General features: G+C 48.4%; 11 protein-coding genes across 11 annotated transcripts; 6 read left to right on the top strand and 5 right to left on the bottom strand.

Annotated features, from left to right (window-relative positions):
* Window positions 1-334: 334 nt before the first annotated feature.
* BKA55DRAFT_546177 (pyridoxal phosphate-dependent transferase) lies at window positions 335-1,589 on the top strand (the record flags this gene model as incomplete). The annotated part of the gene is made up of 2 exons (XM_046190887.1): window positions 335-811; window positions 867-1,589. The coding sequence occupies 2 exons, from the start codon at window positions 335-337 to the stop codon at window positions 1,587-1,589; spliced, it is 1,200 nt and encodes a 399-aa protein (XP_046042292.1).
* A 647-nt stretch (window positions 1,590-2,236) lies between these two features.
* On the top strand, window positions 2,237-3,427 carry BKA55DRAFT_528047 (uncharacterized protein; the record flags this gene model as incomplete). Its single annotated transcript, XM_046188965.1, has 1 exon — window positions 2,237-3,427. One exon carries the CDS (start codon window positions 2,237-2,239, stop codon window positions 3,425-3,427), a length of 1,191 nt encoding a protein of 396 aa, XP_046042291.1.
* A 512-nt stretch (window positions 3,428-3,939) lies between these two features.
* Window positions 3,940-5,766, top strand: BKA55DRAFT_697439 (fungal-specific transcription factor domain-containing protein; the record flags this gene model as incomplete). Its single annotated transcript, XM_046200378.1, has 3 exons — window positions 3,940-4,770; window positions 4,841-5,308; window positions 5,371-5,766. 3 exons carry the CDS (start codon window positions 3,940-3,942, stop codon window positions 5,764-5,766), a joined length of 1,695 nt encoding a protein of 564 aa, XP_046042290.1.
* A 544-nt stretch (window positions 5,767-6,310) lies between these two features.
* Window positions 6,311-7,426, top strand: BKA55DRAFT_527867 (pyridoxal phosphate-dependent transferase; the record flags this gene model as incomplete). The annotated part of the gene is made up of 1 exon (XM_046188955.1): window positions 6,311-7,426. The coding sequence occupies one exon, from the start codon at window positions 6,311-6,313 to the stop codon at window positions 7,424-7,426; it is 1,116 nt and encodes a 371-aa protein (XP_046042289.1).
* Window positions 7,427-7,621: 195 nt separating this feature from the next.
* On the top strand, window positions 7,622-9,831 carry BKA55DRAFT_656027 (fungal-specific transcription factor domain-containing protein; the record flags this gene model as incomplete). The annotated part of the gene is made up of 4 exons (XM_046197440.1): window positions 7,622-7,720; window positions 7,777-7,955; window positions 8,006-8,916; window positions 8,971-9,831. Exons 1-4 carry the CDS (start codon window positions 7,680-7,682, stop codon window positions 9,829-9,831), a joined length of 1,992 nt encoding a protein of 663 aa, XP_046042288.1. The 5' UTR covers window positions 7,622-7,679.
* On the bottom strand, window positions 9,827-12,052 carry BKA55DRAFT_584822 (uncharacterized protein). Its single transcript, XM_046194390.1, has 4 exons — window positions 11,730-12,052; window positions 10,428-11,681; window positions 10,109-10,382; window positions 9,827-10,064 (listed from the first exon to the last, which is right to left on the bottom strand). Exons 1-4 carry the CDS (start codon window positions 11,774-11,776, stop codon window positions 9,867-9,869), a joined length of 1,773 nt encoding a protein of 590 aa, XP_046042287.1. The 5' UTR covers window positions 11,777-12,052; the 3' UTR covers window positions 9,827-9,866.
* A 60-nt stretch (window positions 12,053-12,112) lies between these two features.
* On the bottom strand, window positions 12,113-13,460 carry BKA55DRAFT_584819 (uncharacterized protein). The gene is made up of 3 exons (XM_046194389.1): window positions 13,170-13,460; window positions 12,897-13,114; window positions 12,113-12,838 (listed from the first exon to the last, which is right to left on the bottom strand). The coding sequence occupies exons 1-3, from the start codon at window positions 13,272-13,274 to the stop codon at window positions 12,238-12,240; spliced, it is 924 nt and encodes a 307-aa protein (XP_046042286.1). The 5' UTR covers window positions 13,275-13,460; the 3' UTR covers window positions 12,113-12,237.
* A 615-nt stretch (window positions 13,461-14,075) lies between these two features.
* On the bottom strand, window positions 14,076-14,648 carry BKA55DRAFT_546172 (uncharacterized protein; the record flags this gene model as incomplete). Its single annotated transcript, XM_046190886.1, has 1 exon — window positions 14,076-14,648. One exon carries the CDS (start codon window positions 14,646-14,648, stop codon window positions 14,076-14,078), a length of 573 nt encoding a protein of 190 aa, XP_046042285.1.
* Window positions 14,649-16,028: 1,380 nt separating this feature from the next.
* On the bottom strand, window positions 16,029-16,916 carry BKA55DRAFT_599507 (aminotransferase; the record flags this gene model as incomplete). Its single annotated transcript, XM_046196402.1, has 2 exons — window positions 16,029-16,329; window positions 16,405-16,916. The coding sequence occupies 2 exons, from the start codon at window positions 16,914-16,916 to the stop codon at window positions 16,029-16,031; spliced, it is 813 nt and encodes a 270-aa protein (XP_046042284.1).
* A 271-nt stretch (window positions 16,917-17,187) lies between these two features.
* BKA55DRAFT_584818 (fungal-specific transcription factor domain-containing protein) lies at window positions 17,188-19,150 on the bottom strand. Its single transcript, XM_046194388.1, has 3 exons — window positions 18,678-19,150; window positions 18,201-18,631; window positions 17,188-18,134 (listed from the first exon to the last, which is right to left on the bottom strand). The coding sequence occupies exons 1-3, from the start codon at window positions 18,997-18,999 to the stop codon at window positions 17,223-17,225; spliced, it is 1,665 nt and encodes a 554-aa protein (XP_046042283.1). The 5' UTR covers window positions 19,000-19,150; the 3' UTR covers window positions 17,188-17,222.
* A 391-nt stretch (window positions 19,151-19,541) lies between these two features.
* BKA55DRAFT_668211 (amidase signature domain-containing protein) lies at window positions 19,542-21,674 on the top strand (the record flags this gene model as incomplete). Its single annotated transcript, XM_046197885.1, has 2 exons — window positions 19,542-20,162; window positions 20,210-21,674. The coding sequence occupies 2 exons, from the start codon at window positions 19,542-19,544 to the stop codon at window positions 21,596-21,598; spliced, it is 2,010 nt and encodes a 669-aa protein (XP_046042282.1). The 3' UTR covers window positions 21,599-21,674.
* Between the last annotated feature and the right edge of the window lie 372 nt (window positions 21,675-22,046).

Raw genomic sequence — 22,046 nt, 5'->3', positions numbered from 1 at the left:
AAGTAAGCGGCGCTACCTGTCATTGGCATCGTCAATGTGGATCTATAGATCATCCCGAGGAGGGGAGTGGGCCGCGACAAACGCCGCCGGCTGACTTAATGCGACCAATGACCAGTGGACATGCCGTCGACGTCTGGGCCTCACTCGATTTTGACATCCATCATATCAAGGGCGCAAGCCACTTATGAGCCATGCAATTAGTAGTCTGACGATTAAGCCTCTTCACGTCCGAATATTTAAACATCCCTTCTGGAGCCGTGAACCTGAACACCAAACCAAACAAAAGCACACTAAAGCATACACATACGTACCATCCTTTCAGAAAGCAATCACAATGGTTCACATCACCCCTTTCGCCGTGGAGCAATGGATGGACGAATATGAAACGACTCCAGGCGTCCTGAATGTTGCTGAAACGTGTGCCGCCTCTGTGTCCATCGATGACTTGGTCGCCATGTCTAATGGTCCCGCCAAGAACCCCATCGACACAAGCACCAAGCTCACATATGGTGCCATCCCAGGATCCCAGACTCTTCGACAGCGCATTGCTGCCCACTGCAGCACTGAAGGCTTGCAGCTAGCGGCCGAGGATACCATCGTCACTCAAGGCGCTATAGGCGCCAACTTCCTGGCCCTGTATACGCTGATAGGGCCTGGTGACCATGTCATCTGTGTTTATCCGACGTATCAGCAGCTTTACGACACTCCCCGTAGTCTCGGGGCTGAAGTGACTCTATGGAAATTGAAGAAGGAGAATGGCTTTGTCCCTGATGTTGATGAATTGGCTGGTCTGATTAAGCCAAACACCAAGGTATGTATTATTGCCCTCCATTATTATATATACCACGAGATACTAACATAGCCAGATGATAATCATTAACAATCCCAACAACCCAACTGGAGCGCCAATTCCAGACAGCGTTATCAACCGTATCTCCAAGGTAGCAGAGGATAACGGTGTTATTCTCTTCTCTGATGAGGTATACCGACCGCTCTTCCATGGTGGTGCTTCTGGCGGCAATGGCACTGAAGTGCCCAAGCCAGTGACGACACTAGGGTACCGCAGAGCCATTGCAACGGGATCAATGTCCAAGGGTTATGCGCTAGCAGGTATCCGCATCGGCTGGATTGCCAGCCGGGATCGGTCTATCATCTCAGCTATCATGCTAGCACGCGACTATACCACTATCAGTGTCTCCCAGATAGACGATCAGATTGCTAGATTCGCCCTCTCGCCTGAAGTCAAGCCTGCATTGGTACAGCGGAATATCACACTCGCCAGGACAAACGCAGCCATCCTCAAAGAATTCATGGACCGCTACAAATCAGTTTGTTCATGGGTGGAGCCCAAGGCCGGCACAACAGCCTTCATCCGCTTCAACGACAAGAATGGGGATCCTGTGGATGATGTCAAGCTTTGTCTTGATTTATTGGACAAGGCTAAGCTCCTTTTTGTTGCAGGGTCTCGCTGCTTTGGAGGTGATGAAGACTTCAAGGGTTATGTTCGCATGGGTTATGTCTGTGAGACGGATGTGTTGGTTGCTGGCTTGAAGGAGCTCGGGGCTTACATTGATAGAGTCTTGGTGTAGAATTGCTCTCATATGTAGTTTCACTAAGGCTTTTTCAATGAAGTATGTGTCTATTTGTCACTTTGGGCTGTGATGGGGTGAATAAAAGCAGTATCTGGTTTGACATTCCGCGAGGAGAAGTGCAACATAATGAAGCAAGAGTACAGCCTATAGAGAAGTATTAGATTGAGTTCACTTTGCTATAATGCTATTTCGCTTGACCCTTTTATATCTAAATATGAATTGCATGTACCTGCTTCTCTAGAGTCTATAGACTCCTTATAGACACTACCTTCTAAGGAAGCACTCTCACGTTGTGTAGCCTTTAAAATTTGAAGGAGGATTAGCTTTCACATTTCCTATATTTTCACAAACAGTGCTCTACTGCATATTTGCTAGAGTTATCTAATATTGAAAATTTAAACAGGCGAGTCAGTAATAAGTCAACATCGCTGCCAGATGTTCATGAATGATGTTATTGGTTTTATGAGATTATTACGTAAAACAAAATCATGAGGAAGGTAACTCCGAACAATAGTTTCTATATGTAGAAAAGCCTTCTGCTTATATAACGAATCTGACTGACGGCTTATATTAGCAGCCCTTCCTTGCAATGCCTGAAGATATTAACTTTATTCTCAATGACGTCTCTTCGGCAGAGCCACCAAATGGAGGAGTTGGGCATTTCCAAGGCAGCGTTAAAAGTTCGCAACTGGCGAAAACCCTGTAAGCTCGAGATAGAACTCGCCGAACACTATTACGCGAAGATCTATTCTTCTGGGTCAGTTGTGCAAGGTCATTTAGCTATCTCGCCGGCTAGCGATATTTGTGCTTCCTCCATCACCATCTCCTTTGATGGCACTACAACGATCCGTACGGTCGGTCAAAAGTTAACAGCTACAACTACACACCGCTTTCTGAAGATTGACTTAATTTCCTCCGACATCCTTGAGTTGGTCTCAACAACACTCACAAAGAACCACTCCTGCAAAATACCTTTCCAATTCACTTTACCTTATCAACTGGATTCAACGGCTTGCACACACAACGTCGTATCGACAACTGTCACAGACAAGCACTTATTCCTCCCTCCAACGATTGGAGCGGAGTGGAATCGAGGTGACATGAGCCCTGGAGTGGTTGAGGTTGAATATGGAATCAATGCCTGCGTCGTATCAACTCCATCTCTGGACACAGGTCACAGTCAAGATGTAATGGCCAAGAGAGCCATACGATTTATTCCCAGGTTAACAGAGAGCCCACCTCTCCATGTGTCGTTGACCAGTCCACGATACAAGCTGCAAGGTACGAAATCTCTTCGGAGTAACTCGTTCAAGCGACCGTTCGGCATCATCAGCGCCACAGCGATGCAGCCTGAACCACTTCATCTCCAATCTTATGGAACCGTCATTACTCCATCGTTCATTGATGTCACCTTGACCTTCAATCCTGAAAATGATGGAATCACGCCCCCGAAGCTGGATGGCGTATCTCTTTCAGTCCGGTCCTACACTTGGCATCAGGCCGACCCATACCAAGCATTCCCTGACCAGATTGAAACGCCCAGCCTCAAGCAACCATTCACTACGACTATTGTATTAACCGTCGAGTGTCCGCAAGTGACGTGGGCCCGACATGTTGATCTTTCACTTCATGATAGCAAACAAGGGAACTCGTCCGTAGCTTTTTACACCTCTACGCTGCAGCTTCCACTATCTGTCTCGACAACTGACAAAACCTTCCTGCCGACATTCCATTCCTGTCTTGTTTCTAGGACTTACGATGTCTGCCTGCGTCTTACGTTCAAAAAGGGGTATTTGACAATTATAGCACCTCTCCAAATTATAGCTGAACCTTGAATTGAAATGATGTAACAAGACCTTGTTGAGTGAATCTCCCTATGAAGTGGCGCCCTTTAAAAATTCTTGCTTTTGCTAGCTGGTCCCGAACATGCCGACTCTATCATGGGCTCTTGGTAGGGCCAGCTAAGCGGGATGTCAAGTCACACCATATCTCTGAACTCGGTATATCATGGCTCACTGAGTCCGAACTAAGTAAACTCTTGAGAATACTACCGTCTGGAGTCAAAGGTTTGTATCGAGAAGGTGAGGCCGTTCTCGCAATTCTTTCAACTGAGGGACTCTTAACACGGATGCTGCTTCAAGCCATCCACCAAGTTAACCACGCTAGGCTTAAAGATCTTTTCTGGGAGGGCAAGTCGAAGCGCCTCCGAGTCTCGATCTCGGAAAACGCTGTAATTCGACGAAGAAAAAGCGGTGGGGTAGCTTGAACTCCAAAAAGGCCCACAAACTCCGAGCCGCCATAACTACGTCGTTCTTTTTCTCCCACCATCAGAGGCCAAACAGCCACCATGAGATCATTTCCGAGTGGATGCTGGACTTGCAAGCTCAGACATCGTAAATGCGACCTCCAAATCCCTACGTGTAGAGAATGCACGGACCGAGGCATCCCTTGCCACGGCTATGGCTCCAAGCCGGCGTGGATGGATGGATCAGCTGCTGAGCATGAAGAGCTTAGACGAATCAAAAATGCCGTCAAACAGAAGCTCAAGAAGCTCCGAAGGGTTCAGCGGAATCAGAACGTTGGAAGAGATGTGACGGCCAGATCTCTGCCAGAGGGACGTGCCCAGATCCAGACGCCGCCAGCTCCAGACGCTACTGAACTTCAAACTCCGTCGCTTTCAGTGCAAGCTTCAGATCATGGTTATAACAATTTTGAGTCCCCAGCAACGCTTGTAGAAGCTGGGAGTTGCCTCCCACTCACCCGAAGGTTGATTGGAGAGGAAGAAGCTGCACAGCCAGTCTCTCCATCACAAGATCGCACTCCCCCTTGCGTCTTGCCACCCAGGTTGGCATCTCTAATCATGTACTATCTCGATCATGTGTTTGTTTGGCAGTTCCCTTACTTCCAGCCCCGGTCCTATTTGGGCAACAGAGGCTGGCTTCTCATATCTCTCAGCAACGGCGGCTCGCTGTCGCACGCTGCGCTTGCACTCTCCACCTTACATCGAGATGCATCCCAGAAGATCTGCTCTTATAGCCAGGAAGCTTTTGAGTTTCACTCAAAGGCCTTGAGAGAGTTGCGTAAGCTCTCGCAGCACACTGAGACCGAGACACTTCTCGGCGATCAGCCCAAACTTGCCGAATTTGTAGCGGCGAGTTTGACACTGATAAGTTTCGAGGTAGGTCATGGAACTTCGGGCGAGATAGCTGTGTCTTGCTGGATTCTAACTTCCTTCCCTATTGTCACAGGTGTTCAATGGAGCTGAATACGACTGGGTTCCGCACCTCGACGCTGTGACGGCTGTCCTTGCCATGCATTCTCCGGAAGCTCTGCTCCGGACTTCATCGTCACCCGAAAACACTTTGCCTTGTTCATTCAGTATTTCCCGTGATGATGATCTCCATCAATCGCAAGCTGATTTCAATTTCCTTATGGCTCAAGCATTGTGGCATGACATTTTGGCGTGCGCCACGACAGGCCGAGTCCCGCGAATACCTTATCGGCAATGGCTGGAAGGGTCAGGTCTTGAAATGGCTGATTTGATGGGTTGTTACAACTGGGTCATGATTGCTATTGGAGATCTAGCACATCTCCAAGCCTGGAAAATTGACATGAAGCAACAAGGGAAGTTGAGCGTGCCCGAGCTAGTGAGAAAGGGTCAAAGGATAGACAAGAGACTACAAGACGGCATCACTGAACTAAAGGAAGCTGCTAAAGTGAGTACCAGCAAGATCTTAAGTCCGCACTGCCACATGACTAACCTCTCAAACATCCACAGGGAGGAGGCGGTATCCTACCGGCCCCATGGGTCTCGCAAATTTTCGCACTTGCATCACTAGTCTTGTCAAGTACAATAGTCTCCGGTCCCTGGGCATCTCTTCCCGAAGTCAAAGACGCGATTTTAGAGTCAGTAATTGTGCTAAGGGACTGGCCCCAAGCCATTCCTCTTCGGGGCCTTGTCTGGCCACTTTATATCATTGGGTGCATGGCCGAGGCCAGTCTGCAGGGCGTCTTTGAGTCACTTCTATCTAGTGTCTTGGAAGAGAGCGAAGGATTTGGAAATAGTGGTACTGTCATTAAGCTCCTAAAGAACTGCTGGGCTTCACTGCCAAATTGTAACAATGATGGGCTAGAATTGGTGTTCCAGACAGAAGGCAATGTATTGCTTATATAGACTCCTTACATTTATGATAGGGGCAATTCGATAACCCAGTTGATCTGTAACCATCTGATAGAAGCGCGACATACAATTTGCTCTATGGCATACATCGCAGTAAAGAGCTGTTTGTAGTGAATAGTTTTGACCAAAGAGGCCTTCCTATTAACCTTGAGTAGAAGCATAGTCAAGACATTATCTCCTCACTGCATTTGAGCTGGCTCGGAATGCAGACTGGGATTCATCAAGCCCCATAAGAACCAGGGTCTGAAGGAGATATCTGGTAGCGGATACACTCGGCTTAATGACAGCCGTCCTGGGAGGGCAGGTCGAAGCGCCGGTACCTGAGAAAGCTTAGAAACACTTGCTAGCTTTTAATCATGAAATCTCTCAATGGTGTCAGACTCCATCTTTGAGCGACATAACTTCTTATATGTCTGAGGCTTTAAGCCCTTCACAATAGTCTGCCATCTTCTTTTATCATTAGGTAACTTATGCAACTTGTTACTCGACCCCTCAGCAGAAACCAACTACCTTGTATCAACTCGCGAATAATACAACAATGAAGTTTGAGCGCATGCCCATTGAGATTGAGTCGCCCGAGGAGTATGGATACGACAAGATCAGATACAATCTTTCAGAAAGCTCTGTTACCGACCAGACACTCGAGTCACTAGACCTCCAGATACCAAACCTCACCCTTCTGTATAATGAGCACCGTGGCGAGACGAAGTTGCGAAAGCTTATCGCCGACGACGCCGGCGTGAGTGCTGACGACGTTCTTATCACGTCAGGGGCTGCTGGGGCGCTGTTCATCATTACGACGTCTCAATTGGGTAGCACCCCCGACTCAGAGCGCAATCATCTTGTCGTGGTGCGTCCCAACTACGCAACCAATCTGGAAACTCCCAAGGCTGTTGGCTGCGAGATCTCATACATCGATGTTACTTTTGAGAATGGCTTCCAGCCCAAAATCGACGAGGTTGAGGCTGCTATCAAGTCCAACACTCGGCTCGTCTCGGTGACATGCCCGCATAACCCTACTGGTTCGACGCTCTCTAGAGAGGCACTCGATAGGCTTGTTGCAGTTACAAAGAAGAAGGGGGTTTTGCTGCTTGTCGATGAGACCTATCGAGATATCGCATTTGCCGAAAAGCTCCCTGTTGCTGCCTCTTTGGGTGATCATGTTCTGAGCGTTTGCTCACTTTCAAAGCCCTTTGGCATGCCTGGAGTCCGCATCGGTTGGCTTATCACCACCAGCAAGACGCTTCAGGAAACCTTTCTTGCTGCAAAGGAACAGATAAGCATCAGTGGCAGTGTCATCAACGAGTGGATCGCAATCGATGTCTTGACCCGCCGTGAGAAGATCTTGGGCGACACAACGAATGAGATGAGGGTCCGACTTCAGATGGTTGAGTCTTGGATCGAAAGTGAGGAGCTGCTGGAATGGATCAAGCCGACTGGCGGCGTTGTCTGCTTTCCCCGTATCAAGGAGGAACCCAAAGGAGGGTTTTCGGCGTTCTACGAGAGGCTTCTCAACAAGTATGCGATATATGTTGGACCTGGACATTGGTTTGAATTGTCTGATAGCTTTTTCAGGCTCGGCTATGGATGGCCCACTCGGGAGGAGCTTAAAGGAGGCATGAAAGCAATCTCTGCTGCGCTGCGAGATGAGTAGAAAATGCAATCCGGATACAGCAGTGTTAATAAAAGATAAAAACAAAAGATGGACGCCATTTCGATGATAATTATTCTCATACCTCTTTTTAGTACAGTATCTCTCTACTTTTACACGGAGTGGAGTGGCTACTAGGAACACGTGATAAAATTGCTACTTGCTCGCAAAAAAACAAAAAACCAAGACCTAGCCAAACCTCAGTTCACATAGTACGATCAACTAGACAACCACGTCGATTGCATGACAAGTCATAATGCCATCACAGAAGGCCCAACGTGCTGTGACCTACACAGGGTATTCAATCCGACCCGGTCACCGATGTGTTTGCTAATTGTTGATATTTAATCTAGTTGCTGGACTTGTAAAACTCGCAAGGTCAGGTGTGACGAACACCCAATTGCCTGTAAAAACTGCGTAAAAAGAGGAATAACATGCAGCGGCTACGGTATCAGACTGCGTTGGGTATCAGACTCGGTAACAGATGCCGATTCAAGCCCAGTACTTCAGGGGCGCAGGCGCATCAAGCTGGGTACGTTTGAGTGGCTTCTTGTGATTACCTTGATATTGATTTTACAATAGGTCGAGATTTTAAGGTCTATGATGCTGAAACCATCGAGAAGTTTCTTTCAAATATCGACCAACATGTCGATCATGGGTTGCCATCTTGTCATGGGCCATTCTCCGCCTTCATGACTACACGAGGCGAGCCAGATCAAGCTGTGACACCGACAACATCACGTGGGCTTACGTCGCGGGCGGCAGTAGCTGCGGAAGCTCACTCATCAGGTGCTATAGGTTCCCCTCAGCTTGCAGATCCAGGAATCCATGAAGAAGGACTGCAAAGAGATGACAGTGAATTGGCACTAAACTCAGCCATATGGCTCCCATCAAACCTAGCAATTTCGCCATCCTCTTCGGGTCCCGCGGACATTGACGTTCTGTTTGATATCAACGCCATTGCAGATTCATCGTCAAACGAGTACGAAATCGAAGCTAGCCTGGTAGCAGGGCACGATGCTGTTGGAATTGGCGAAGAAAATGCTCCGTCATTGGAAACATCTCCTGTCTCGTACAGGGGTAACAACATCATAGTACGGCAACTTGACGATGTCCTGTCTGGTAGCCGTCAACAGGATTACTTGATTAAGCATTACTACATTCATGTGGCAGCAGTTCTCCTTCCTCTGAACCATTCTGACAACCCGTTCCGAAGCCTCTATTTGTCTACAGCGATGGAGGGGTTGTTCCGCCATAACTCGCACACTACCACATCGAGAGAGATAGCTTGTACTGCACTCTATCAGTCTTTGTTGGCATCCGCAGCGTACCACCGTTGGCAATGTAACAAGCAAGATAGTATCTATCATGAGCTTGGGGCCAAGTATCGAACCAATTCCATCCAATTATTACAACTTGCACTCACACAAACGCCACCGACGGCAAATTACCAGGCACTGATGCTTGCAGTACTGTCCCTTGTTACAATAGGCGTCAGTCATGGATGTTCTTTTGATTCATGGAGCCTGCTGACATGAAGTATGCAGGTTTTATCAGGTGAATGCGACGACTTTCGTATGCATATTCAAGCTGCTACACAGCTCCGTAGTCTACGGAGTCCATGGAGGCTATTAAGCCGTTCTTCCAGACGACTGAACGAACTCGGCGCTTTTTTAGCCCTGTTGTCAGAAACGACATCCTCTGAGCCCTCGCTGTCTCCCTGGGGCAATAAGGATGATAGGGCCATCTATGATTGTTCAACTCTGCACTCCAGTGAATGTTACGCATTCACTTACGGCATTACACCGACCATCACGCTAGCTATTAATGAAGTGTGCCGTCTTTCTAAGAATCTTACTCGCTTTCAATTAGAGAGTAAGAGCTTACCTGATGAGTTTCTAGAAGCATGTGAAGACCTGGGTAGCATACTTGAGGCTTGGCGATTAGAGGCTGAAGATACCACAGCCATCTTTACTGGCGATGGAATTAGTTCTTCTGTTTTCTCTCATTATGCCAGGGGATGGCATGGAGCTGCGCTGATCTACTACTACACCCGCATACAAGGGATTAAGCGCGCGGATCTCACACGGGTGGTTGACGGCGTGGGCGAGCATGTGAACAACGCTGAAGATTTAAAATCAGTGATGGATAATACTCGGCAGGTAATTTCTATGGCGCCAATTACGTGGCCGGCGTTTATTGCAAGCTGTAATGCCATAAGAGGGCGACGTGGTGTATGGGAGCGATGGTGGAAGCGAGTACTAAGGTATAAGTTGGGTAACGTGAGCAAACAGTGGGGTTTAGTTCAGCAAATATGGGCCATACTTGACGGGGCCGAGAACCAAGGGATATGGTTAAGTTGGACTGATGCCTATAATATGGCTGGTCTTGATGTGCTGCTTGTGTAATGCTTAATAGTAGCTTTATTGTCAATAACGTTAAGCTACAAGTTACCAAAGAAGTTAAATGAACTCGGTTTGAGTACATTTGGCACAACCAGCGTGAACCCATCTTCCCTAGTCTCGGTTAATATGCCGGAGAACACTTCAGTCGCCTTTGCGAGTGGTAGCGGCATATTGGTTAGAAGGCCCTGTGCGAGTTGCATGGGGTCTTCAGAACCTCGTAAGCGAATACATAGTTCCTAAGAGGTCAGAAAGGTTCACTTGTAGTGTAATTTAAACCTACTGTATACCGCCGCCATAGTCCTGCTGTGTCATTTTCACTCTCATTCTCCTGATCTGCTGGATTGTGTTGTGCGAAGGATGCAATATCATATAGCTTGGAGCAAAGGTCGATAAGATTCTTTAGATCACATCCCTCTTGGTCTTGGAAATTCTGCAAAAACCTGACAAACTTTCCAATACATGCGACGTTCAAAGTCACCTCTGAGTCTGCAGGATTGTGAAGCACAACTGTCAAGAGAATAATAACAGCGCAGGTGGGGTAGCATATGATTTGCCTGGGTCATCAGCATGAATGAGATATAAGCAGGATTTTTTCTTACCATAGAGAGGCCAATGGCTGTGGGGATAGACTTTGAAGCAAAAGGATCGTGGCTCGGGCGCTATGCGTGGGTGTAGGCGTACTCAGCAGCAGATTTGGATGTTCTCGTCCCATCGACGTCAAAGGGGCATTATGGAGTTTCCCGATGGCTGTATAAATCTTCCAAGTAGAAGCGTAGTAGGCAAAGTGGAGCTGTACGGTGCCGTGATTAACCACTCGGGGCAATGTTGTAGGTCGAAATTCTGTAGGCAGTTCGGTCTTCCAGGATTCGAGGTCGTTGTCTAATTCAGCAAGAGCCTGAAACATCTTATCAGTGCTCTTCCAGAGTGATGAGCCAGGGTACAAGCATCGACATATTCTCGACTGAATCAGTGCCAACGTTGACATGTGCCTCAGTAGATGTGTACCAGAACTAGCATCTAGTTCGGGCCTTTGGGAGGGAAGTTCAACACCAACTTCATAAGATGGCGCCGGAAGGTTCAAGTTGATCGACGCATTGCATTGGAGCACGTATATGGACCAAAACGACCGCCTGCGCTTTTCTATATCGATCAAGTCGGTCGAGCCACAAAGATCATCCAAATGCAAGCCAATACAATGGCTAGCATGCGCAGCTGCGGACAGCAGGACAGTGAAAGCTTTTGCGTCGGCGGTTCCCTTCATAAACATTGCCATGACAAGCATCGCTTGACAGGAGTCGATGCTGTCACCGCTCGTGACGATCTCTGGAAAGATAGCAAAGGCATTTTTGAAATATGCCCACGAGGTAGGAAACAAGTCTTCTATCGCCTTGTTGTCGGCCTTCCAGTGGATGCCCGTGGCAATAAGAGCGTTCAGCATTGCCCAACGAGTGGGATTGGCGTGACAGTTTGATAATCCAGCTGAATACTGGTCATCCACAAGCTTCAGAACATGGTGGATGCTGAGGAGCGGCTGCATTTCATGCATGTCTTCTAGAGCGCTAGATATGAAGTGTAAAATGTGCCCCTTCGGTGGAAGTGGGACGAAGACTGTTCGCTCGAGATTGCTTATGTTCTGCTGGGCGTGAGTGATGTTTCTGGTGATTTCTTCCGGCCATCGCGATGGAAGAAACTGAGTTGTATTGGTCGTTGCTGTTTCGTCAACCGGGGGTATATCGCGGGTGTGTCTAGGCTCTGCAAAGATCTGACTTGGACCTTTATCGGATAGAGGGGTGACCGGCGGTGCTACCTCTATATCCTTTAGGCGTTGCTCGAGCGTTTGGATGTACTGCTTGCTATTCCAATTTAGTATTGGAGCCTATCATGCAACCATGGAGACGCACCTTTTCCCAAGACCTCTTCCTTTCCGCTCGCCATAGTGACATGTCATTTTGCGATTCAAGCACCTTTGACAGCTTGGTAATTTGCCGTCACATCGTACCTTGCTACTCCTACACGGAACACAAGCCTATTGGACTTAGACCTACAGGGTAGGGATGCCGGGTTGCGGTGACTTACATTACCAGTCCGTCTACGCGTCGCATCAGCGCTGACGGTCACCGTGTCATGTAATTCCATTCCGCTTATTGCAATTAAAACTTCAAATTATGTCGAACAAGTATTTTACCTGGAAGAATCGAAGGTATTGATGCTTACCTTTGAAGTTGCCGTGATTACTGGAATGATAGACCCATATTTACCCCACTTGATTTGTAACGTCACCATTGTCGGAATTAAATTACATCCGATCATCGCAAATCACTGCTCTTTGTAATCACCGACAAGAATGTTTGTTTCTCCACAGAATTCTACCTGTTGATATGCTCAACCTGGGCTCAATTGATGCTAAAATTACTGTCCCCAGGCCTCAAAGAGAAGGTCCTTGATCTTTCGGGCCTGTACCTCAGGGAACACCTGGTTGAGCGTACGGTCAGGCTTGAGATCAAATGCACCTTCAGTGAACATGCGGCCAAAAGCAGCAAAAAAGCCCTGCAACATCGGCTTGGGGAAAAAGGGATACATATGCGGGTGTGAGGGCAGCTCCGTGATTCTACCCTGCTTGAGGTCCTCGACCGAGTCGTGCTTGACGGTGAACTTGACGCCCTTGGCCTCCTCGGCGTACTGCACGAATTGATTCCACGACACCTTGTCCCCAATGATATAGGACTCCTTGTCCCACTTAGGAGCACCAACGAGTGCCGCCACAAAGCGCGCGACGTCAAAGGTGTGGGTAAAGGCCACGAGCTCGTTGCCAGATCCAGGAATGGCGGCAAAATTGTTCGCAATATCGACTACCAGAGCGAGAGGGCTTTGGTAGGACTTAACTTTCGGGAGTACCCAGTAGTCAGCAAAGTAGCCGTTGTACACGGCAGAGTACTCGAGGGTCGAGGTTGCTTCCAATGCAGCAATGATGTTGAGCTTGGCCCGAGCGATGGAGAAATACGATGCAATCCTGTCCTCGCAGTTTAGTCTTGTTATTCCAAAAGTTTTAGTAGCACGGCAGCACCGACTCTTCAGTGTACTTGATGCCCCAAATACTAGGGATGTATCGTTTAGTAGATGCCGATTTCTCAGCTGCCTTGATCAAGCTCAGCTCGGCCGAGATGTCGTCCAAAGAGTTGATGGTGGATATGACAGTCTCAATGCTGTTGGTCTCAAGCGTGGCAGCAAGCTTATCGACGTCGGTGTAGTCCACGGCGATAACCTGGGCTCCTTGTACATCTTTGGCCTAAAATCTGTGTGAGATAATTTGTTGCCAAGTAGTGCATGACGATTATAATTACCTCTCGAGCCAGGGCCACCACGGTATGCTGACCCTGTTCAACGAGCGCTTCAACAATCGCACGGCCGAGCTTGCCGGCGCCTCCAGCGACAGCGATAACAGTCATGATCTTGATGTTTGTCTATTTCTTTTTAAGAAAAGGAGGTATGTTTGTCGATCCAGATACAATCAACAAAAGAGATAGATGATGATTCCCAAGAATTATTCTGGGTGGTCCTGAGACCATTCATATACCTGCGTGGTAAACATGCTAGTGAAACATCGGCAGTATAATACAGCCGGGATGCAGATTAGTAAAGGGCGCGCGGCTGTGCGGATAGCAAGCCCCGTAGTAAAGCAAAGGATGATAAATAAATGCCGGCTCGGAATTAAAATACTACCGGAACGACCGCGTTCCAGAACTTTGCCGGTAACTAGCTAAGAGTTGCTTAACCCTAGCTTTATGGCCATCTATACCCGCACGGGTACCCGTGCAAATAAAGTCATATAGGTACCTATGCAAATAAGATATTATTATATTAATAACCCTGATTATTTATACCTGGTCCAGTACGTCAGATATCCCACGACGACACTATAAACCAGTGGGAGCCCGAGTCGAAGGTCCTAGAAGCTCAGTGGGACTGATGATCCTCTTGTGACTGATCAATGCAGTTCTCACTCGGACAAAATCCAATGAATCCACACATCTTGCATCACGCGTCGTACCTCAACCCTGTCGTCGACCGACTTTGACACAATCCGCCGAAATAGCTACTGGATTCACCCGGCTGCTGTGGCCTCAGACGTCTACATGAGCACCTTGCAGTTCTCTTCTGTTCGGCTATCTCTCACATTTGTCACGACAAACGCTGATGCACTGGAGACAGACATTGAGGCATTATTGTACAATACTATGTAGTCCATTTTAAAGCTTTGCCACAAATCTAATATCCTTGATAACCATGTTCTTGCTGCTGTTGATAGCCATGTCTCGTAGTTTGCGTCTCAAGATCTTGCCTGCAGGGCTTTTCGGTATCGCAGAGACAATCTCAATCTCTCTAAGCCACTTGTAACATGCCGTGTTCTTTTTGATGTATTTCAAGATCTCCCTTGCTGCTTTGACTTGCCTGGAGGACTCTAAAGACTTAAGGACTATAAACGCCTTAGGCCGCTTACTAGCGCGCTTATTAGGGATCCCGCAAACAGCAACATCATTAAGATGCAGATATCCGAGAAGAAGGTTCTTGAGTTCTGCGGGTGTAACTCCGATTCCCTTGACCTTAATCATCTCCTTTAGCCTATCAGGAATAGATAAGAAACCTTCGTGATTGAAATGTCCCATATCGCCAGTATATAAGAACCCATCCTTATCAAAGGTCTCTTCTGTTGCCCTAGGGTTATTGAGGTAGCCCATAGCAATTTGAGATCCGCGAGCCCAGATCTCAACTGACTTGCCAACATTATAGTCCTCGGGGACGTTGACGGAGGATGTCTTCATATTTGCGAAAGGCTTGAGGTGATGAGAGTGAGTGTAGTAGATGGTGTTGCCGGTGTTCAAGTCAGATTCTATCATAGTAATTTTGGTTTGTTATATAAAACAAAACGAAAGCCGAAGAGTTGAGTGTGATATGCGATTTCGCCGAAGGCGTAGACGACACTCCGACGCCTCGGTGACTCCGACTCGGCTAATGTACGCCCTACAGACCTCAAGCCCGCCCTTGTTCAGGCTAAGGAGTCAAACAAATGCCCTGTACGGCAGCCTAATTGGAAGTCCATAGAGGAGTGCAACAGCTAACAGTAAGGTTTGGCGTTGGTAATATGCACCGTATCGTAACGACGTGCATCTCGGTTCTCATTAGGTCACAGAAAGTTCATAGGAGCCGAGGTGCAGTGAGAGGGACAGCTCGTTTAGGCACGGGAGCAACATTTGCTGTACCAGTCGCCACAGCGTCTCTCTTAAGATGCAGCCAACACATAGGCGTATGTACACAAGCCCGTATCAATTGGCTTGGCCGCGGGTAGTCACGAGGTGATCATTGATTCAAGGTAATATTGTATCTTATCTCGATCTCATCCACCTTCTATCCTCTCCCCGCGCTTTCTTGTCATTGCTGAAATCCCCCTCCGGTCCATTCCTCCCTCGGCATCATCTCCCTCCACTTCTTCCCGCGGTTAATCTACCTCGATTACTTTTCCACCCACTAACTGAAGGTTGCAATATTCTTTCCTGTCATGGTTTCTTCGAGGTAGCCCACTCCAAGGCCGAGAAGGGTGCCTCGAACGAAAGCACCAAGAGCGTGCCGCTCTTGTCATCAACGCAAAGTGCGGTGTGATGTGACCCGCAAAGAGGGAACGTGCACCAACTGCCTCCTCGACAACATATGATGTGAGCTGATGGCAAGGAAGCCCAGAAGGTAAACTGACATATTGCGCAACTTCTATGAACGATTTACTGACCTTTGCTCAGGAACATGTTTATCTATGGCATCAGACTTGACCCTTCTGATGATTCCTCTTTTCAACCACGACACGGCCGCCGAGTGCTTGGCTCTTCAACCGATTTCGCTCAGTCAAGTCCAACTGTTTCCGCAGGCCAGCCTTCTCCGAGTACATACAATCAGGAATATTACAGGCACCGAAGAATCGTCTTTCAATCAGGAAGAGCCTCAGAATGGAAAAGGTTGACCGCTTGTCCAAGTTGCCACTACTCAAGAGCCGATCGAAAAGGCGAACCAAGGTTTTCCATTTAGTTATATTCTGCCAAAGATCAGCAATGAAAACTCTCTTCCCGCTTCCAGGATCGCCAATGGCGAGAATGCTTCCCTCGGGCCCTAGACAGAAGACCAAGTGTTTTCCACCTCTTAACCCCTCATAGATGCTACCAACTTGAAAACTCTTCCACCCTCATATGTCGCCTTCGTCGTGTGTTACCAGCGAGGATCAGGTTATTCTCATCCAGAGGAGAGGTAAGCATCTGTAGCGACCCAGACGCTGTTTTCCAGATGACGAAAATATTGGCTGCCCCAGCCTCAGTGATTTGACGGTCCGGGCCATATAACCAAAGAACCTGGTTAAACCCCCTCTCCTTCGCTTGAATGTGCTCAGCCAGAGCTGCAGCGTAGTTTCCGCCAACCTTTGCTGCCCCAGTTCCTCCCGGCCATGCCCTAACTACTAACTCACTGCTCGCCAACAAGCGTGTTCCTTGAAGCCCAGTCGTTTTTGGAGACGACCAGTAAAACATAAATATATATAACTAGACTTCTTCCGGTGCTTTGAAGCCTAAGCTCGAGTCCGATCCAATCAAAGTTGGTCGGATGTAGAGAGCAGCTCCAGGGTTATCCTTTGGCAGCCATTTTGGCGATTCAAGCGCACAAAGCTTGTGAATGAGTTTGAGCAGTTCCTTTGGGTCGAAACTCGGGAGCGCGATGCGTGATGCAGAGTTACGCAAACGCTCACAGTTAAACAGAGGGCGAAAGAGACGAAGGCGACCATCATATCCGCGAAAAACCTTCATGCCTTTAAAGCATTGCGTAGCGTATTGCAAGGCGCTCGCAGTAGGCATTAATGAGATTGGGCTATAGGGAACCACTCTAGGGGCTTCCCAGCCATGTTGAGAGGTCCAGGAAACAACAATCATACGATCTGTGCCGTCTCTCAGAGTCGCAACCTCGGGAGAGTCGGGGTTTGGAACAGGTTTGGAGTTTGGCGCATTAGTAACCTCGAGCCTGGACGCGTCCAGCTGAGCGCCAAGGTGTCCGGTCGTCATGATGATGAGAGCGAAGAAACTTTTTTCCAAGTATGTTGGTGTTACGAATTGGGCAGCATAACGGTCAAGACTATTCTATTGATTTTATTATATGTCGCCGCCATGTCGGAGTATAGGGATTTCGGAGTAAGACGTGGGGCGTTCTGAGTAAGTCGTAGGTTGTCGGAGCAAGGCATTGAGTGTAGAGTCTGACCTAGTGCGTAGGGCGTAGGGCATGAATGAAAGGCGTAGCAAGGCCATACTAGACCCTGATGATAGCATTATAAGCCTAAGGTCTTTAATATTTACTTCTGTTTATTATTGTTTTTATATTAAAAGGGCATAGATACCCAACTGCTTCATAGTACTACCACAGTCCCACTGTTCATTTGGCTGCTCAGTCTTGTTTCTCCAACAAGCTCGCAAGATATCCCGAACAGTCCCACAGTTCCCTATCATGCCAGTTCCTTCGGATAGCACACTGTTTAATAACGCTTCAAAGAATGGCTGCTGGTCTTGATCAGCTATGCAGCCAGCAACGCATATAGGCCAGCTCAGTTGCCGAGGAGAGACCATTTGGGATGCCATTTTGATCTCCAGAATCACTCGGCTTACACCTCTTCTCACTACAGTCAATGAGATGTTCTTTGAGACTTCAGCGCTCAAAGCCGCGAGCTGAGCCAATGCCGCGGCAGCAAATATGCGAGTAACACAATCTTGATCCGGTCGCTGCTCTGAGTTCGTTTGACTAGATGCTTGGTTCGTTAAAATACTAGGAGGCAATCCCCGAAATTCCATTGAGGCCATAGGGGTCATATCCATGACGTTCTCTAGTTCATCTTCGATCTGTTGTCTTTTGTTCTGGAATTCCTCAAGATCAAGTCTGCCTCTGACGAGAGAATTGAACTTCCACTCACTCAAAACTGCCAAGTCCCCTATGGCTTTCATGACTGAGTTGTGGCAGCCCATTATATGTGCGAGCTGAAAGGTACAGTTAGGTCCCAGCCACTCATCATATGGAAGTCTTGGTTTCTCCCGAGTCGCTACACAGGCTAGCAAATCCACCCAGAGCAGGACCGGGAGTTGGAAGGCCATAGCTGCGGCAGCTTTGCTTTCAAAGAGAGGGGAAGGAAGCTGATCTACTGATTGCGGAAGCGGAGGCTGATTATGCATCATTACTGCGATGGAGGACATGGCGCATAAATGCGGTTGCCAGTTTGTCGCACTTCCTCGAAGGACCTGTTGTCTTTCAGCACCTGTTTCTGCAGCTTTCACGTCTATACCATGGGCCATGTCAATATTTACCTCAAAGCTAATAAGAGTTATACCACAAGTGATGATCTCGACCAGAGTCTCGTTTTCGGGCCGCAGTTCATTGATGTCGATGGATGAAAGAAAGTCCTGTAGCTGCCTGACCGCTTTGGTATGAAACTCAAGTTCAAGGTGATGGTTGTTTGTCTCGCCCAGCAATGATCGCTGATGCAACGCTGCGAGACCCATGGATGCTCGATAGAGAGGCCCATTTTTGCTCAGGAGCCAAAGGAGCCAACCTCGAGACAACCTTGCCTTGTCAAAAAAAGGGTACTGATAGGGAAAGACATGATCTAGGTAATGCATCAGAAGGCTGGCTTCGTCGTAGTGAAGGGGCTCGGCGAAGGACTGTCCCGAGAGGACCCGGCTTTGCAAGGATCGAGGAGTCAATATTGGCGATGGTGTGATCCTTGAATCGGCATTTGCTGATGAGTTGAGTAAGAATCCATCGCGGTGATAACAAGCACTCACTTTGAGAAACGCCGCTGAAATGTATGCCATCTGTAGCAGGATTTGATAGGCTTCGTTCTTGATTTGTGTTCTGATTATGTCCTCTAGGTTGACGTGCCTGAAGTCTCTTTTTCTGCCTAAAGTTCTTCTTTACAGCATGCTTGATGCGCTGCTTCTCTTGCTTTTCATTTGGGCCTCCGTCCAACCACAATGGCGTTGGTCCATATCCATGGCACTGGATCTCCCTGCTGGTACATTGGAGACAAGCGGTTGGTGCGCCGTCGCATTTGACGTGCCTAATTTTGCATGTCCAACAGCATGCGGCTTTCCCCGGCCCCGTCATTGTCGGCCACCGACGGGAAATGAGCAGGGAACTCACCTCCTCTACCTATACAATTGATCTAGCTCCCGAACATAGAAGGGCACTTTTCAAACTTCGGAACAACTAACTGTTTGATTGACTGATTGATTGATCTTGACTGAAAGGGAGGGACATTCCCCGCAGCCGCGAAGGGGTCAGTCATGTGCGATTCCCGATTGTGACTTGGCCGCTGGCCCCATAAGATTCGCAACGACCTTCCCTTTAGAGTTTAGTGGCTTCCGAAGATGAATTCTGCAGCCACCTTTCATTTGCTAAGCCAGACTTTTCCGAAGGGAATGTCGAGGCGCCGCACATGCATCTTCGGAGAGCAAGTCGGGGCAACTGTAAAGTTAATGTCGGAAAGTATGTTCGGGTGAGATGGAGCAGCGACAGGTTGGAAGACCACAGCCGCATTCATATAAGTGATGCCTTCCATCAGAATTATCTTAGTCTTTCACAAAGATCCTGAGTCTTGACCTCCATCCATCTATCTCTTACTTCTTGTTCGCCCCTCTTCACCTAAAATGAACAGCAAACCAACGCTCAAACTGCTAGAGGCCAGCATCAGCGATCTCAAACAGTTGTTGGACGATCGAGTCATCACAAGTGTCGAGCTTGTTGCTCTTTACCTGCATCGCATTGGCAAATACGACTGCCGCGGTCCCTGTCTTAACTCAATATGTTTGATAAACCCGGAGGTTTTCGCTGAAGCTCAAGCCTCGGACGATTATCGTGCCTCCGGAAAGCCGCCACGACCTCTAGAAGGTATTCCATTTACGGTCAAAGACAGCTACAAGGTCAAGGGCATGACTGTCGCAGCTGCATCCCCTGCCTTTGCAAAGCTCGAAGCAACCTCCGATGCTGCCATCGTTGAGCTGCTTCGTAAAGCAGGAGCAGTCGTGCTTGGCAAGACCAATATGCCCCCAATGGCTGACGGCGGCTGTCAGCGTGGCTTATATGGACGGTCAGAGAGCCCATATAATCAGAAATATATGCCCACTGCTTATGCGTCTGGCTCCTCATATGGTTGTGGTGTGTCTACCGCCGCAAGCCTGGCTGCCTTTGGCTTCGCCGGAGAATCCGTCACTTCTGGTCGCTCGCCAGCATCCAACAATGCACTGGTCGCCTATGCCCCCTCGCGCAGTGTTATCCCCCCCGAGGATTATGGCCTTTGTATCTAACTTGCGACCAGGTCGTTCCTCACACGAGGACTATGGACGATCTGTTTCACGTTCTAAACGTTGTCGTCGCTGATGATGATACTGCCGGCGACGCTGATTTCTGGCGCTCGCAACCGTATGTATCACTCCCGAGGGTTAGTGAGATACGACGGGTAGACTATTTCACGTTGGCCAACCCAGATGCCCTTCGAAACAAGCGACTAGCTGTCCCTCGATGTTTCATTGGAGTTGAAGGTGCCAAGCCGGAAAACGCATGTTCTGCGGGCGTCCGGGCGCTCTGGGAGAGAGCGCGCGCAGACATTGAGAAGCTAGGCGCCACCATCATTGAGACTGATTTCCCGCTCTTTGAGAACTACACCAAACAGGAATTTCCTGGTCAGAGCATGAATGTTCCCAATTTACCTCAGGAATGGCCGGCACGCGAGCGGTGTGAGATGATTGCCTTGAGTTGGAACAACTTCCTCCGCAGCAATGGCGATAAAGATATACCAGACTTCACATCTGTCGAGCTTGACAAGATTCATCCTCACATTGCCCCAATGGATGACCCATCGCAGCATACCGAGTCCCAGAATCAGGTCCGCTACGAGGATATGGTTGCTGCGGTCAAGAGCCGGGGAGACAGCAGCCTCGCCGACCTGCCTGGATGTCAGGATGCGCTGCAGGCCTTGGAGTTCATGCGGAAGAAGGACTTGGAGGACTGGATGGTCGAGAACAAGTATGATGCTGTGGTGTTTCCGACCAATGGCGATATCGCGTTGGCGGATTCGGATGAAAACTACCAGTCGATGATTTCTGCGCTACGCGACGGAGTCAAGTATGCTAATGGTGGCCGATCGCTGAAGCATCTTGGGGTTCCTTGTATAACCGTGCCTATGGGAAATCTTGTCGAGGAGAAGATGCCTGTTGGACTCTCTTTCTGCGGCAGAGCGTACGACGAGTCCAACCTATTGAGCTATGCCTTTGCCTATGAGGGAGCCACGAAACGTCGGGAGATTCCACCTCTGGCGCCTTTACTGCCTTCAGATGAAATTACAGTCACTGACTCCAGTCCTCCATCTCCCGCTATCATAACGCCAACTTTAGACATAGCATTGATTACAGCTGTGAGCGAGGATTCCCCTGACTTGGATGTTCGCGTGGTCAATGCAACAGGAACCTGTCACTTGGCAAGCTCAACTGAGGCTTCAGTCGGCTTGGAAGTCTTTGCCAATGGTGAGACAACATCACCTGTGAGTTGGGTGGGAAACAACTGGGTATGGACGGCTCGCCTCACTCGACCTAAGCGTGACGACAGGTACCCGGCTCTGGCGAAGGTCCCAAGGGATCAGTTTCTTATTGTGTTTGTTGCAAAGGCAGATAATGGACGCTCTTCTGGTTCTTTTATCTTGCTTGACTAAATAGAAATTATCTAAGACCTTTAAGACGCAGTAAGAAATAGAGCAATTATGAGACTATAGAGATAACTCTTCAAGCAATTACAGCACCAAGGCCTGATTACATAATATTAAACACCGGGGATAGCGGTAAAACTACAAGCTTGAAACAAGAGTTCGGGCAAATCATCTATCACAGCCTAGAATTGCGTATGCATTAGCAAATCCCATCAGTCACCCACTTTCAACAGGCTCACTATGTTGGTTAGGCGACACCCGTTCTGCGTTCAAGAATGGCATCAGCAGAGGAAATCCATCGGGGTCTCAGGCAACGTAAATGGAAGCTCAGTGGGATCCTGATTATGTCTCAGGAAAGACGAACACTATTATGGTTTTCTATGGTTAATCTTATGGCAAAACCTATATTCTAGCTATATAACATGTTTAATAAGCATGCGACGCAGACAAGCAT

This window comes from Fusarium redolens, assembly GCF_020744475.1.
Source record: "Fusarium redolens strain MPI-CAGE-AT-0023 chromosome Unknown BKA55scaffold_27, whole genome shotgun sequence".
Classification (NCBI taxonomy): Eukaryota; Fungi; Ascomycota; class Sordariomycetes; order Hypocreales; family Nectriaceae; genus Fusarium; species Fusarium redolens.
This window is presented reverse-complemented; position numbering and strand designations above follow the sequence as displayed.

Excerpts from the sequence above, each read along its gene's own strand:
- BKA55DRAFT_584822 (XM_046194390.1), bottom strand. The coding sequence starts at position 11,776 with ATGACATGTCACTATGGCGAGCGGAAAGGAAGAGGTCTTGGGAAAAG. Across the intron at positions 10,383-10,427 it reads CAGCCATTGGCCTCTCTATG|GCAAATCATATGCTACCCCA; the intron begins GTAAGAAAAAAT and ends CTGATGACCCAG. Across the intron at positions 10,065-10,108 it reads GACTATGGCGGCGGTATACA|GAACTATGTATTCGCTTACG; the intron begins GTAGGTTTAAAT and ends CTGACCTCTTAG.
- BKA55DRAFT_584819 (XM_046194389.1), bottom strand. The coding sequence starts at position 13,274 with ATGACTGTTATCGCTGTCGCTGGAGGCGCCGGCAAGCTCGGCCGTGCG. Across the intron at positions 13,115-13,169 it reads TGGTGGCCCTGGCTCGAGAG|GCCAAAGATGTACAAGGAGC; the intron begins GTAATTATAATC and ends CACAGATTTTAG. Across the intron at positions 12,839-12,896 it reads GGCATCAAGTACACTGAAGA|GATTGCATCGTATTTCTCCA; the intron begins GTCGGTGCTGCC and ends CTGCGAGGACAG.
- BKA55DRAFT_584818 (XM_046194388.1), bottom strand. The coding sequence starts at position 18,999 with ATGACGGGGCCGGGGAAAGCCGCATGCTGTTGGACATGCAAAATTAGG. Across the intron at positions 18,632-18,677 it reads TTTCAGCGGCGTTTCTCAAA|CAAATGCCGATTCAAGGATC; the intron begins GTGAGTGCTTGT and ends TCAACTCATCAG. Across the intron at positions 18,135-18,200 it reads TAACTCTTATTAGCTTTGAG|GTCCTTCGAGGAAGTGCGAC; the intron begins GTAAATATTGAC and ends GAAAGACAACAG.